Raw genomic sequence first — 13819 nt, 5'->3', positions numbered from 1 at the left:
TTCTAATACCCCTTTTTTTAATTGCTGGATGAAATATGCTGCACTTGTAGAACAAATACTTCAGAATCCCAATTACCAGAAACAAACATGAACAAGGGGCTGGAAAGACTCTAGAACAGAACCACCAAAACCCCACCTATTGACAGGGTGAGGAAGTGGAGGAGGCGTGGTGAGGAATTTTAATCCCCCTGTAGTTTTTTGTTGGAGACAAACCCCCTTCATTCCGCTGCGATCTGTTGGAATTACCAAGCAGCAAAGATGCTGCTCTGCTGGAAATGGAATGCAGGGGAAGTTTCCCAGGGAATGGTGCCTTAGAAGGTTTAAGCACTTTGTTACGGGGATACTTAAGGCTGCAATGGATGGGGGGGGGGGATTTGATGCAGAGACCGGAGACCACAAATCATTTATCCAGCAAAGTGCTCTAATGAGCCTGTGCCCTCCGAGGAGGGGCTGCCGGGGAAGGAGGAAGGAATTTGCTGTGAGCACAGGCAGGGAGATGCTCTGGGACCTGCCAGAAGGAGAGGGCTGCCGGAGACCCTGGTGCTCGAATCACTGCGAGATAAGGGAACTGTGAAAGGGAGGAGCTGGTGCTGTTTTAGTGATTCAAAACACGTGTGGTTCACTCCTTTCCAGGGAAAAGGGGCTTTTCTGGCTCCTGGGTTTTGCTCCTTGCCCCTCCCTGGGCACTGGGAGTCACCCAGGATATACAAACCCCTCTGTGTCCTCTCTTCTCCAAGGAGTTGTGGTATTTAGGAAGCAGCTCCTTCCTGTCCTAGTTTCATTAAGATACAGTCCAGAATTTATTTCTCTCTCTGTTTCTTTCCTCTGAGGGTTAAAAAGGATGTATGGGATGGTGGGAAAGCTCAGGGGACCTGTTGGCAGGTGTGGGGTTACCACAGTTTGCTCGTTGCAGTCTGTTATTCCATGGAATTACAACGAAATAAATAATTGGATTAGGAGAACCTGCCCACAAGGGAGATGAAAAAATCACCCAGAGAAACTCTGAAATCCACATGGAAAAGCATTGAAAACTGGGGGAAGAGGGAAGAGTTTAACTCCAAATGACTTTGAGGCGGTTTTGGGTTTTTTTTTAATCCTTGTTTTACTCTATAACTTTGAGATCATCCCCAGTCTGATGGAAGGTGAAGGCTGAATGTCTGAGGGGGAAAATCGATTCCTCCTTGACACAGAAAGGAAACAAATGGGAAGAGGATTCAAATACGGGTAGAAATGTGTTCTAAACTGGTTTTTCTTCCAGGGTGACCGGGGGTTTGATGGCTTGGCTGGTTTGCCTGGTGAGAAGGGAAACAGGGTGAGTTTTCTCCCACTTTTTTTCTGGCTGGGATGAAACCTTGGAAGGAGGAGGTGGCTGGGAGGGACTGGGATGGGCACTGCGGTGCCATGAGGAGGGGATGAGTGTCCCTAAGAGCCTGTGGGATGTCACAGCACCCTCCCAACATCCACATCCCAGGGAGCTGCAAGATCCGTCTGGGACTGCTCCAAATGGGAATGGGGAGGAAAAAATTGCCTTAACACAATGCAGCCTTAAAAAACAAGGCAAGAGGCAAAACCTGCTGTTAGATGGTGCATTGGGGGTGGAAATTGCCTGAAATTACAGCGGGTTCAATCTCTTTGCTTTATAATTAAGCAGTAGGGGAAAAAAATGGGAGAAGGTGGTTATTTTGGCAGGCTGGATGACCCTCCCCTCCCTGGAGCAGAGAGAGAGACAGCTGTGAGGGCACAGGGACCTCCAGCACAGACAGAAAAATCAAATCCATGCCTCGGTTCATCACCGTTCCCTGAGGGTTTCCATTGCCAGAGCGTCTGCACCTTCTCTGAAGCGTTTTCTGCCCTTTTTTTACAGGGTGAGCCAGGCCCCCACGGCCCCCCGGGGGCTCCTGGAGAGGATGGGGAGAGGGTAAGTCTGCCTGTGGATTCAGCAGCCCTCGGAATTCCTAAGGAACCCCTGGAAACAAGAAGCAGATGCAGTGTCAGGCAGAGGCGTGCCAGGAGCTGCCAGCTCACGGTGGCTGCTCCCAGTCCTTGTGCCTTCCCGGGGAGGGAAGCAGGGGAACAAGGAGGTGGGAGTGGAAGTGGAAAGAAGAATTTGGCTTTAAAGATCTGGTCAGGAAAGTCAGGTTTTGTTAAAAGAAAAAAAAAAAAAATAGCACAAGAAAAACGTTCTTCCTTTTGTTGAGCGAATCATCGCTTCTGATTTTCTGAAATCCAGAGAACTGCAGCGAGATTTGGGGAGCAGAAATTCCCGACAGAGGTGGGAATCAAAGACTAAATTGTTCACTTCTCCTGCAGTCAATAATGGAAGGAGTTTAGCAAAGCCCAGACTAAGTGATTGCAGCTCTGGTTTAAGGGCAGAGGTTGGAAATGCTGAACCCACGGGTGCGTGGTTCAACCCGAGGAGCCAGTGTGGATCTCCCAGGCTCTAATCCCCTTCCACGATGGTTTTTCCCCACCTTGGGCTGTTAGTTTCCCCTGCCAAGCTCAGATAATCACACTTTCCTCACCACAGGCTGGGCAGCATTAATTAGTTTAATTAGTTGTGGCTGTAAAGTGCTTTGAGATAGAGCAGAGCAAAGCCGTGGCTGGAGGGGGAAGGAGGAGAGTCAGAACTTGAATCCCAAAGGGAAAAAGAAACAGTTCCAGGTGTGCAGGGAGGGCAGAACTGGGGAGAAGAGCATGGATTTATCAACAGAGGAGGAAGGTTTACAAGGATTGATTTCCTAAGAGGGAGCCTCAGGTTTGGGGTGATTTAAAAGCAGCTCAGGGGAAGCACCAGTTGATGGTTTTGGGGTATCCAGCAGGATACGGGAGAGGAGGGATGACGAATTATCCCTTTGCTGCCTGAGGTTTATCTGAGGAGCTCTATTTGGCTAAATCCCATTCCCACCCTGCTTTGATGTTTGGTTTGGTGTTAAATCTTCTGCTTGTTGTCTCACCTGCCCTGAGTTGTGTCTACAAGCCCTTGTCTGGTGGCAAAATCCATCTTTCCAAACATCAGACGGAAATTCTTTAAGTATTTTTAGGGCCTTTCTAGTCCCTGGTAAACTCAGATTTAGTCCCCAGGCTTCCAGGATGTTCCTTGGGCATGGAAACCCTGTCAGTCCTCCAGGGAAGCTGCTTTTCTGTGTGAATATTATTAAATAGGACAAAACCCCTGTGAGGTGACTGAACTAAAACTGGGGTTTTTTTCTGTCTCTCGCTGCTTCTCCCCGTGCCTCTGCTGCTGCCCAGGGAGATGATGGAGAAGTTGGACCCAGAGGTCTCCCTGGAGAACCTGTGAGTATCCCTTTCCTTTGGCTTCTCCTCTGGGGCATGGATTTGGTATGGAAAAGGTGTTTTTAGGGTCTCGTGGGGCAGCTTTCCCTGAGATCGTGCAGGGATTGAACTCATCGTGAAGCTCCACATGAACAATTTGAGTGTCTGTGCTGTAACAACTCTGCTTTGCTTATTTTCACTAAGACACCTCCCACAAATGTGAGGGGGGGGCTTGTTCACTTCTTTGATTGGTTTTTTGTGAGTTTGGGGGATTTTCAATGAAAAAAATTCTGACTGATTGTTTGCTCAGAAAAATCCTAACTCTAAATGTAAAGCTTGGCTTAGATTAATCTCATGCTTTTCCTGCCTGTATCCCTCTCCCTGGTTTGGGGTTGAGGTAATCAGGCTGGGTAGAAATTAGGTGTGGTCAATGGATAGAAAATACAGTTTCTGTGAGTGTTCATAGCAAATTCCAGTGAGAAAAGAGATTTATCTCGGGGCAGTGGCAGCTTCACCACCCAGTTCCCACACACTTTGTCCTGTGCAGTGTCAGTGACTCCTTTTAAACCTCAGGATGAAATCCTGGCAGGATTGAACTCAAGGAAACTTTTACATCTGACCTCAGTGGGGTCAGTATTCTGTTCCCAGTGCACAAAACTTCCTAAATCTGCACTTTGTCAGTGTTTGGACCCCACGTGCTGCGGAGCAGCTGCAGCAGGAGCTGGGAATTCCTGGTGTCAGTAAGGATGGAGGAGATCTTAGTGGTGTTGGACAAATTCTTCAGATCAACCCAAAGGAATGCTTTCAAGGAGAATCCCACTGAAAAAAAAAAAAAACCCCAACAAATAGTTGGGTTGTCAGTTAAATACTCTGAAAAAGCATTTTTCCCCCTAATACTGAGTATTTTTTTAATTGGCAAACTCTGCTTGTGACTGGCTGTGGATTTCTGTGTGTGGTGCAGTTGCTGGCTGCTGATTTCACCCCGAATGCATTTCCCTTGTTATGAAAAGAACATTATCTGTCATTTCCTTTCAAAATGTCTGATTTGGTTGTGCTAAGGCCCAGCGTGGTGGCCCGAGAGTAATTGATGGGAATTGTTGGACACAGTTCATGGGAGACAGGGAAGGGTTGGCATTTACAGACTCACTGGAACTAAATTATAGACAAAATGTCTGATTAACTTCTGGGAAAGATTAATCAACTCAGCTATCTCCTTAGCACATGTCCAAGCAATAACTTATGGCTTATTAACTTCCTAAAAGCGTTTATGTGCTCAGGTAACAGAGCAACAAAAGAGGAGCTCAAATGAGGATAACACACACAGGGAAGTTGGTTTTTATTTCAGCAGCAGGAGTCAAAATCTCTGGGCTGGCCAGGATAAAGGATTCAGCTGCATTACAGGGAATTTTGCTGTGAATATACACACCCTAAAGCTGGGGGTTTGTCTTCTCTGCCCTCAGCCACAAAAGGATCACTCCAAATGTGGCTGAAACCAGTGGTGAGGCTTCAGAATGGGTTTCCCTCCATCCTGCTCCACTTTCCTCCCAGTTGCCCTCACCAGTGGAGTTTCTGCTCTGGGATTCATGCAGGGCTTTATCTTAGGAGGTCTCCAGTGGCTGGGAGAGACCTTTGGATTCATCCAGTTTTTGCTGGAAACAGCAAATTTTTTTGCAGCATCAAAATCCCCACGACCTCCAAGATGAGACATTTCGTTAATGTCTCAATTTCACCCTGTAACATTTCATTTTAATTCCTCAGCCTTCTCTGCATCGTAAAAAGGGGGCTGTGCAATATTTGGGCAGACAGATAAAAGTGCCCATCAATCAAGAACGATTCTCCTCCATGGCAGGGAAGGAGCTCCATCCATACAAATTCCCTGTGTTCCCCTCATTTCAGGAAGGGCCTGGGATTAAAAGCTGAGCTCTCAGGGAGTGCTCACAGATCCCACCCCTTTCCTTCCACTCCAAACCCCGCTGAAGGCTCCAGGCACAGCAGGGGCTGGGATGGCATTTGCAAAAATTCCCGCTGCAGGAATACAAATCCTCCTGCTGCGTTTTCCTTACTCGATGTGGTGCTCCAATCCCACCAATTTTCCTGAAGACAATGCCAGGTTAAATTCTAGGAATGGAAGGAAAACACCAGGAGAGCAGAAGTCCTGACCTGTTAATGCTGGATGACCAAATGCCCTTAAAAATGTACATTTACGCTGCGGGCTGGAAACCTTTCCCAGCCTTGCTGAGTTGTGTGGATTGTCCATGAAAAAAGCTCAGTCTGGAGAGATTTTTGGGATGATCCATTGGTGTTATCAGGTCATCCTTCGTAACTTTCCCTGCTGGAATGACTTGGCTGCAAAGAGTTTTGCATCCTTGTGTGGGAATAATCCAGGAATAGGATTAAATTTATAAAGAAAAATTGGTTCCAGGGGAATTTGTTCCAATCCAAGGCATAAATGGCTGTGCCCATATTATTTAGCTTTATAACACAAGGATCTGTGCCCAGGGGATTTCTCTCCCAGTGTGTAACTCAGGGGAGCTGCTGCAGCACCAGCAAGGTCCTTCCCAGCCCTGCTGTGTCCGTGTCCAGCGTGCTGCTCCTCCTGATCAGTGCTGGGAGAACATTGGGAATTCTAACCCTGTTTTTTCCCCCCACAGGGACCCCGAGGACTGCTGGGCCCCAAGGGACCCCCAGGACCCCCGGGGCCACCGGTGAGTTCCCTGCTCCCCTCCCCAGAGCCTCCCAGACCAAAACCCCCTCAGCCATTCCAGCAGATCATCCAGCTGCATAATTTCCCACATGTGGGCAATGAAAAGCAGTGGTATCCCAAACAAAAAAATCATGGCTCAGAGTCTGTCTTCTCCCCCATTTTCAGTGGTGTCACGTCCAGTCACAGCAGCAGCAGATTTGCCCCACCTGAGTAAATATTAATGCCTTGCTCAGGCTGGGAGGGAGGAATGAGAGTTATTAACACAGTGCCTTTGCTATTAACTCCTGCCCGAGGGCTCTGAAGCAGTTCCTTCATATTCCAGACCAGAGCTGAGGCTGGAGCATGTGGGATTTTATTCAGGAGACCTCATCCCTGGAAGTGCTGATGCAGGGGCTCTCCCTAAATCACTGCTGCTGGCTTGAATCCCAGACCTTAAAACCCAACCCTAAAGCTAAAGGGGTCAGTGTTTAATGGGGAACATTTTGTGGCCCTTCACCCCTCCTGGGATGTGAAGACACCTTTGCTGTGAGTTCCTGGTGCTGCTGGAATTTAATGAGGAGGAATTGAACTCGGGATTTGTTCCCAAACTGTCTCATCTCCCACAGATGGGATGTTCCACACAGATCCCAGCAGAACCTGGAGAAAAGGAGGCTCAGGGAATTCTTATTCTCTACAAATCCCTGGCAGGAGGTTGTGGTGAGGAGGGCCAGTCTCTTCTCCCAAGCAACAAGATGAGAGGAAAAGGCCCCAAGTTGTGCCAGGGCGGAGGTTTAGGGTGGGTATTAGGAACAATTTCTTCCTGGAAAGAGTTGCCAAGCAGTGCCCAGGGAATGGTGGAGTCACCATCCATGGAAGTGTTCCAACCCCACGTGGATGTGGCACCTGGGGACGTGGTTTGGTGGCAAACATGGTGCTGGGTTAATGCTGGGTTTGGTGATTTTATTTTCCAACCTTAACAATCCCATGATTCTGAAATGGCAGCAGGGGGACATCTCCATGTTCCCCCCTCAGTGAAGGTGCTCAGGGAGTGTTTGACCCCCAGTTTTTTGGCACGAGGCAGCACAGCCCTGTCACTTTTACCTGCCTGCATCCCAAGCCACGTGTTTTTCCCTGTTTTCCTTTGCCATTCCGTGCCTGCTTGCTGTGGGATGCAATCCAGCCAGGATTTCCTCAGCCTGGTGCTGATTGTGCCTCGCAGGCAGGTGAAACCAAAGGGGAAAGCACTGAAATGACTTTAAAAAATCCACCTGGATTCATGGAATTGGCTGCTTTACCAAACACCTCTAGGAAATTGTTCCCTTTCCACATGATCCAAGGGGTTTCTTGCTTTTTTTATTATTTTTATGGCCATTTCCCCTGCTTTTGTGGTGTGAAATAATGAGGTATTTTCTCACTGCTGCTGTTTTTTAAATCCTTTCCAAGGGTGTGGCTGGCATGGATGGACAAACAGGTCCCAAAGGGAATGTGGTAAGTTCTCCCTGCAAATTTTTACAGGCAGTTCAGATATTCTATACAGCAACATGTGAAATTCTGCTGGATTAGGTTTGCTAATTGCTTTTTAGCCTGGTCTGGATTCCTATCAAAGCCTGTGAAAAGCACCAGGAACATCGTCCTGCAGCAAATGGATGTTAATTTATTGTAATTTCTGATGGAATTACACATTATTTCTCCGTGAAAGATGAAACATTTTCGTTGAGTTGCATGCTGGGCTAATGAGTATCAAACCAGAGGCATTTAACTGAGAAGGAAAAAGTTTCTCTGGGCCTTGGATGGAGGGGAGGGGATGGATTCCCTGGAGAAGAAATGCAGAGCCAGGTGGTGTTAGAGCTTTGCTCAGCTCCTGTGGGCTGGAAATGCTTGGATAGGAGTCAGTGTGCCTTGGAGTGACTTCCCCCTCCCTTATCCCATTTGGAAAAGCCATTTCCAGGAGCTCTTGGTTACTGGGAGAAGGTCACAGAGGGTTCAGGGTGCTGTGGGAGGGTGTGGATCCAGCTCAGGTGTGTCCAGGCAGTGGGAATACAGGGATATGGCTGGGGAATATTCAGGAATTGTGGTTCCAGCTCCATCTCGCCTTTCCCACCTTCACCCCTGCCCTTGTCTCCTCACAGGGCCCTCAGGGCGAGCCAGGCCCCCCAGGACAGCAGGGGAACCCAGGGGCTCAGGTAAGAACAAATCTCCTTCTTCACAGGTGGGAAAAAGGGGTGGAATTCAGCACCAGCCTCTCTCCCCTGCCAGAAATGGGAGCAGCAATTTGAGAGATTTGCTGGGAATTGGCTCGAGGAGATTTTGCTGCTCCAAAATCTTCCTGAAAACACTCCCAGTGTCGGATCCCCCAGTTCTCACCTGGCTGTGGCAAAGCCAGAACTGCTCTAGGAGTCTCTTTGGCCAAGTCACACCTTGGCTGATGTTTGGCATCCATCCCACTGTCCAGTTGCTCCAGAGCCAGATATCCAGGCCTTTCCCATGGCTCTCAGGGAATCCTGCTCCTCAGAGCATCCCTGTTTCCCTCCTGGGCCAAGCCTGGCTGCCCACAGCCCGTGCAGCTCTCCAGAGCTAAAAGGACATTTTCTTGCCCCTCACAAAACATTTTGGGAATGAATGGAGCTGGGGAAGTCCCCAGCCCTCACAGGCACTAAAATAATGCTCAGCTGAGACTCTGCCAAGGTGCATTTGGAAGGAATGACTCGTTCCTTAATGACCCTAATTTTTTTTTTTTTTTTTTTTTTTTTTTTTTTTTTTTGGTGGGCTTTTTATTCCATCAATTTAGTATACAATATTGCCTTGATGTTTTAAGTTCTGCCTGATCTAGAGGAAAAAACAGATTTGTTGTACTTCTAACATCAGAATTACAAAATTTCCTAAGGAATTTTTTTTTTTTTTTTTTTTTTTTTGGCTTTTCACAGGGTCTTCCAGGTCCACAAGGTGCCATCGGTCCCCCAGGAGAGAAAGTGAGTTTAAATTCAGCTCTGGCCTCAGCCATGGATTTACATTTTGCTCCTTCAGCTGCTCCTTTGCCCCATGTGCAACATCTGTTTGCAGCCGTGGCCATGAAAGTCTAATGCCTCTCATTCCAGACAGAGCAGAGATCAAGCCAGCTTGGTTTACCTCTAATTCATCATATTTGCATTCATTTCCCCTCTGAGGAGAAACATTTTGAAGGCAGCCTATGGTAAAACATGAGGGGAGGATTGAAAATTGTTCTTTTTCCATGGGTTTTGGGAGTCTGAGTGGGATGATAATGGGAAGAGCTCATGGATCCCCTCCCTCTGCCTCTCTGATTTTCTGGCTGTTGATGTGGGACTGGTGCTGGCCTCGAACCAGCAGGATTTAAAAGAGGAGAAGTTTCCCCCAGCAGCCCTGGGACCAGCAGGATTTAAAGGAGGAGAAGTTTCTCCCTCAGAGGGGTCGTTCAGGGTTTGCTCAGCTCGCACTGAGCAGGGACACTGTGTGTGTCCCTGGGTGTCCCCTCCTGCTTGTTTGGAGTGGGATTATCAAATAATCCCCCTGTGAAGGAGCACACTGACAGCTCTGCCAGATAAGTGGCACTTCCTGATGTGTGAGAAATCAGCAGTTGCTAATTAAAAGGTGCTCACTGAGCAGTGTTAGAGCAGCAAGTCCAGTCAGCCGGGGCAGCTCCTCTCCTTTGTTGTTTTTCACCCAAAAATGGGCATTTCTTTGCCCTGTGACCCCATAGTTTGATACCCTCCACCTTGTCCTCACGCAGCTGTGCATTATCCTGGGTGTTTGGCAGGATGTGGTGCCTCGAGCTCCTGTGCAGCTCTCATTGCTGCATCCTGGCTGTGTGTGAGGTGCCAGCACGGGCACTGCAGCATCCTGGGGTGCTGGAACAGCTCTGCCCACAGAAATACACGGATTCCTTACAAACTGGGGCAGTTTCTCCATCTCTCACAGCTGGGAAAAGCAGGAAATGGGGCTGAAAATCCCTATCCTCTGATGCTCTGGAGGAGGCTCTGATTGATTTTTCTGTTTGCTTTTAGGGCCCGCTGGGCAAACCTGGCCTCCCTGGCATGCCTGGTGCTGATGGGCCCCCGGTAAGTGCTCCTCTCCTGCTGCCCTGCCAGGGCTGATCCTGCATCCACCCAGCCTGGAATGGCCCCTGGCCTTGGGAAATGGGAGCCCAGGTTGTGATTTGAGCCCCTCACGGCTCAAAGGGAGGCAACGGGAAGGGTAAAAGCAAGAGAAGTCATGGGTTGGGATAAAGGCAGTTTAATGTGGAAATCAAGAGAGTTGAATATGGAAAAAAAACGCACCCTGCAAGGTCAGCTCTCACTCTCCTTGCAGGCTGGGATCAGTTTGGGAAGCCCCATCACAGCTTTGCCCACTCTGGGTACTTCTCACCATCTCTCCAGGCCTCTCTTTCCACTCTTCTCGCTCTTGCTGTGTTTTCTGGATGCTGGCAGCTCCCCGAGGCAGGGAAGGATCCTGTGGGTGTTTATTCACATCCCAGCCGTGCCTGGGGCGCTCCTGGCCTCGCCCTGGGCGCTGCTGCACAGGGGTGATAAGAGCAGGTGGAAATTACCTGTCAATGTTCCGTTCTCGCACCTTTTCCCCTCTCTAATCCCTCTTTAAACATCATTTGCTCCTCGCTCTGGAAATCAGTCTCAACAAGATCACCGGTCTTTCAACCCAGTCTCATTTTTACCCATCTCATTCTTTCATTTAAGAATGAAAACCGCAAAATTGTTTCATGCTGCAAATGTAAATGCAGAGCACGACCCGAGGAGAAAAAAAAAAAGAAGAAAGAAAAATTGCATTTCCCACCCTGGGATTATCATTCCTACGGAGGGCACTTGGAACATCCGTACAATTGTTAGCTGAGTCAACAGAGCAGCTCCAGCAAAGCCCAGAACATCTCTAAATCTGTAGGTTTTGATGGGAAATTCCTGCAGCAGCCTCCGGGGAGGTTCTGCTGGAGAAACTCTTATTTTTATGCAGCCTGGAGGCTGTGGAGGAGCTGCAGAGTGGCTGTGCATGGACAGGGACCTTTCCCACAGGTGGGCAGCGTTTGAGGGGTTGGGCTGCTCTTTCCAAGGACAAAAAGCGTTCTTTTTATAGGAATCTGTCTTGGAAAAGCCCTGAAAATCCCTGCGGGCCTTGCTGCGAGAGCTGCTCATCAATCTGTGATCTCAGGAGCAGCCAGGGAGGTGGGCACGGTGAAAAGGGGGACATTTAGTGCAGGGTGGGCGAAAGCTTTTGAGATCCTGCTTCAGGTTCATCCTGGAGCTGAAGGCAGGAGTGGTTTTATGGATCCTCTGTGCCCTGGTGCTCTTGGTGTTGTTAAACTCACAGGACAAACTGAGATGCGAGTTTTCTCCCCCATTTTGCTGCTGTAGGAATGACAGCTGTCATTCTGTTCCTTTACTAAACCAGCCTGGTTTAGGGAGTCTGGCTTGTCTGACACTCCTGTTCTGAAACTGATGATGGGAGACACTCAGAGTTTTGTTTGTTATATCAGAAGAAATGTGCGTATTTAAAGGAGAGAGTTCAGTGAAGACACCAGTGAGTGCAGAATGGCTTTAGAGCAGCTGGAGGTGCTCCCATCATCCTTTAAAAATCAAAGTCCTTGAGTGTGCAGTGAGTGCCCTTTTAGGGGTCATTGATACTCTGGGTATTGTTTTTGCTGGGTTCCCCCCATTTCTCACTGATCCTCCCAACTCTACCTGAGGCAACTCACACTTTGATTTTTACTGCCTGGGACCCCAGCAAAAGGCTCTAAATGCTGTTGATGAGAACACATTGGAAACTCTGGGATGCTGAATTATTCAGCATCAAATCCCAAGAGGAATGCTGGCCAGCCTCCAGCCAGCCTCTGTCTCACAGGGATGCAGGTTAGCTGAGCACTCATCATGGGATCTGGGACTGAACTCCAGGGATTAGGAACTTAATGAGGGGCTCTGACCAGTCTGGGCATCTTGTGACCTTCACAAGTTTCCTGCCACCTGGATTCTATCTCTTTTTCCTACCTGCAAAACCCCTTTGTTGCTTTGCTGCTGAACTCACCCAGGTGTTCTGCTGTGCAAAGAATCTTCCAGAATGCTTCGTGCTGCTCTGCTGGGAGGTGGTGAAGGGTAAAACTAGCAATAACCAGGTAGAAAAGCACCAAGGATCCAAATGCTGCTCTTTTCCTTCTGGGAAAAGCGAGGTGGCTTCAGGGGGGCCACTTGTGTCAGTAGGAGCTTCCTGGGGAGCAGCTGCTCTCTGACAAATAAATCACAGCTACCAAAGCATTAAATGTGCACTAAACCCCAAAATTCTCTTTGTTTCTTTTAACCATAGGGTCATCCTGGCAAGGAAGGCCCTCCTGGAGAGAAGGGGAGTCAGGTAGGTGTCCACAGAACCCTCAGCTCTGCCAAGAGATGGATCTCCACAGGGATGGCTGGGGAGTCAGGGATGTGGGGCAGGGGAGGTGCTGAGAAACAAACCCAGTTAAATTTAACAGCTGAGCCCAGATTTGATCTGTCTGGGTGTCTCTCCTGGTCTGAGCTCCTCCCAGCTCTCCTGGCCAGCAGAGCTCCACAGACCAGCACACAATGAGAACCTGTGAAGGGAAGCTTGCTCTTGACAGACACAAATAAATATCCTTTGTGGCACAGGGAATGTAGAAAATAGGGTTTTTTTCCCTTCCCTCTCAGAGTCCCTCTTGAACAATGTATTTGAGATTATTGCCAGAGGCCAAAGCCCTTGAATTATGCACTGGTCCATCTGTCCAGGAGATTTGCCAGCTGCATTCCGGCTGCAGCCCAAGCATCAGAAAACATTGCACTTGTCCAAAGTGTCTGCTTAGAGCTCAGCCCAGCTGGATGGACATCCAGGACTGCTGGTGCTGCTGGACACAACCACAGCTGGATTTGTCCCACTGGTGTCACAGGAGGCTGAAAATTCCGACCTTTCCTTTTTGGGGGTGATCCCTCCTCTCCGAGATCATCACTGGTTCTGCTGTTCCTGCAAACCAGGGTGGTTTGGGAGCAGAGAGGCAGCAGAACATGTTCTTCCTCCCTGGTTTTCTTCAACCCAAACCACAAATCATCACCCTGGTGTATAAATCCCCTTTCTAACAAGTTTTTGCCATCCTGACTCTTGTCATTCTCCTTTTCCTCTTGGATGGGTCTTTGCCATCAGCTCAGCCCACCACACCTGCTGCAGGTGATGCTCCTGCAGCTCTTTTGGACTCTTTGGGGCTCTTTTGGGCTATTTTCAGATGGCTGCTGCCATTCCTATCCCATGTGGGAAAGAGGAAATTTGTTTTCCACACCCCCTCCTTATCTCTGCACCTTTGTGCTGGTTTCTGATGTGTTTTTCTTGTTTGCATTTCGTTCCCCTCAGGGTCCCCCCGGTCCTCAGGGCCCCATTGGTTATCCAGGACCACGTGGAGTCAAGGTAAGGAGATGGAGAAGCAGTGTCCATCTCACTGGAGTTCTCCAGCCTGTGCTGGACACTGCTGGTGGGCACAGATGTCCACTCAGGGCCACCTCAGTGACCACCTGCAGTTATTGCTCCAGCAAGTCTTGGGCCAGCATTTTATCCATGGGGGATTACAAATTCCCTGCTCCTCAACAACCCCAGTTCAGCACTTTGGAGAGATTTCCCTCGTAATTCTGGGAGAGCAAGGCTCGCTCCCATTCCCATTCTTCCCAGTTTGCAGCCAGAGTAAATCCCAGCCAGAATGTGCAGCCTTTTACAAGGCTGATAAACCAGAGCAGCCTTTTCCCAACACAAAGCTAGCTTTTCATGCTCCTGGTCCCAAGCCTTGCTAGGCAGAGCTTGAGTGTCTCAGCCATGTGCTTTTTCATGGATTGAATTCCAGCTCCTGGCTCATTCCCG

General features: G+C 48.9%; 1 protein-coding gene across 1 annotated transcript in view; it reads left to right on the top strand.

Annotated features, from left to right (window-relative positions):
- COL5A1 (collagen type V alpha 1 chain) overlaps positions 1–13819 on the top strand; it is a 105880-nt gene that overhangs the window by 53229 nt on the left and 38832 nt on the right. Inside the window, exons 18-27 of the mRNA XM_008642319.2 lie at positions 1259–1312; positions 1865–1918; positions 3250–3294; positions 5925–5978; positions 7400–7444; positions 8086–8139; positions 8881–8925; positions 9976–10029; positions 12275–12319; positions 13322–13375. Of these exons, the coding sequence (XP_008640541.1) occupies positions 1259–1312; positions 1865–1918; positions 3250–3294; positions 5925–5978; positions 7400–7444; positions 8086–8139; positions 8881–8925; positions 9976–10029; positions 12275–12319; positions 13322–13375 (504 nt within the window). The remainder of the gene's footprint in view (positions 1–1258; positions 1313–1864; positions 1919–3249; positions 3295–5924; positions 5979–7399; positions 7445–8085; positions 8140–8880; positions 8926–9975; positions 10030–12274; positions 12320–13321; positions 13376–13819) is intronic.

This window comes from Corvus brachyrhynchos, unplaced genomic scaffold (assembly GCF_000691975.1).
Source record: "Corvus brachyrhynchos isolate BGI_N302 unplaced genomic scaffold, ASM69197v1 scaffold59, whole genome shotgun sequence".
In the NCBI taxonomy this organism is placed as follows: domain Eukaryota; kingdom Metazoa; phylum Chordata; class Aves; order Passeriformes; family Corvidae; genus Corvus; species Corvus brachyrhynchos.
The sequence above is the reverse complement of the archived record's forward strand: the minus strand, read 5'-3'. Positions and strand labels throughout refer to the sequence as shown.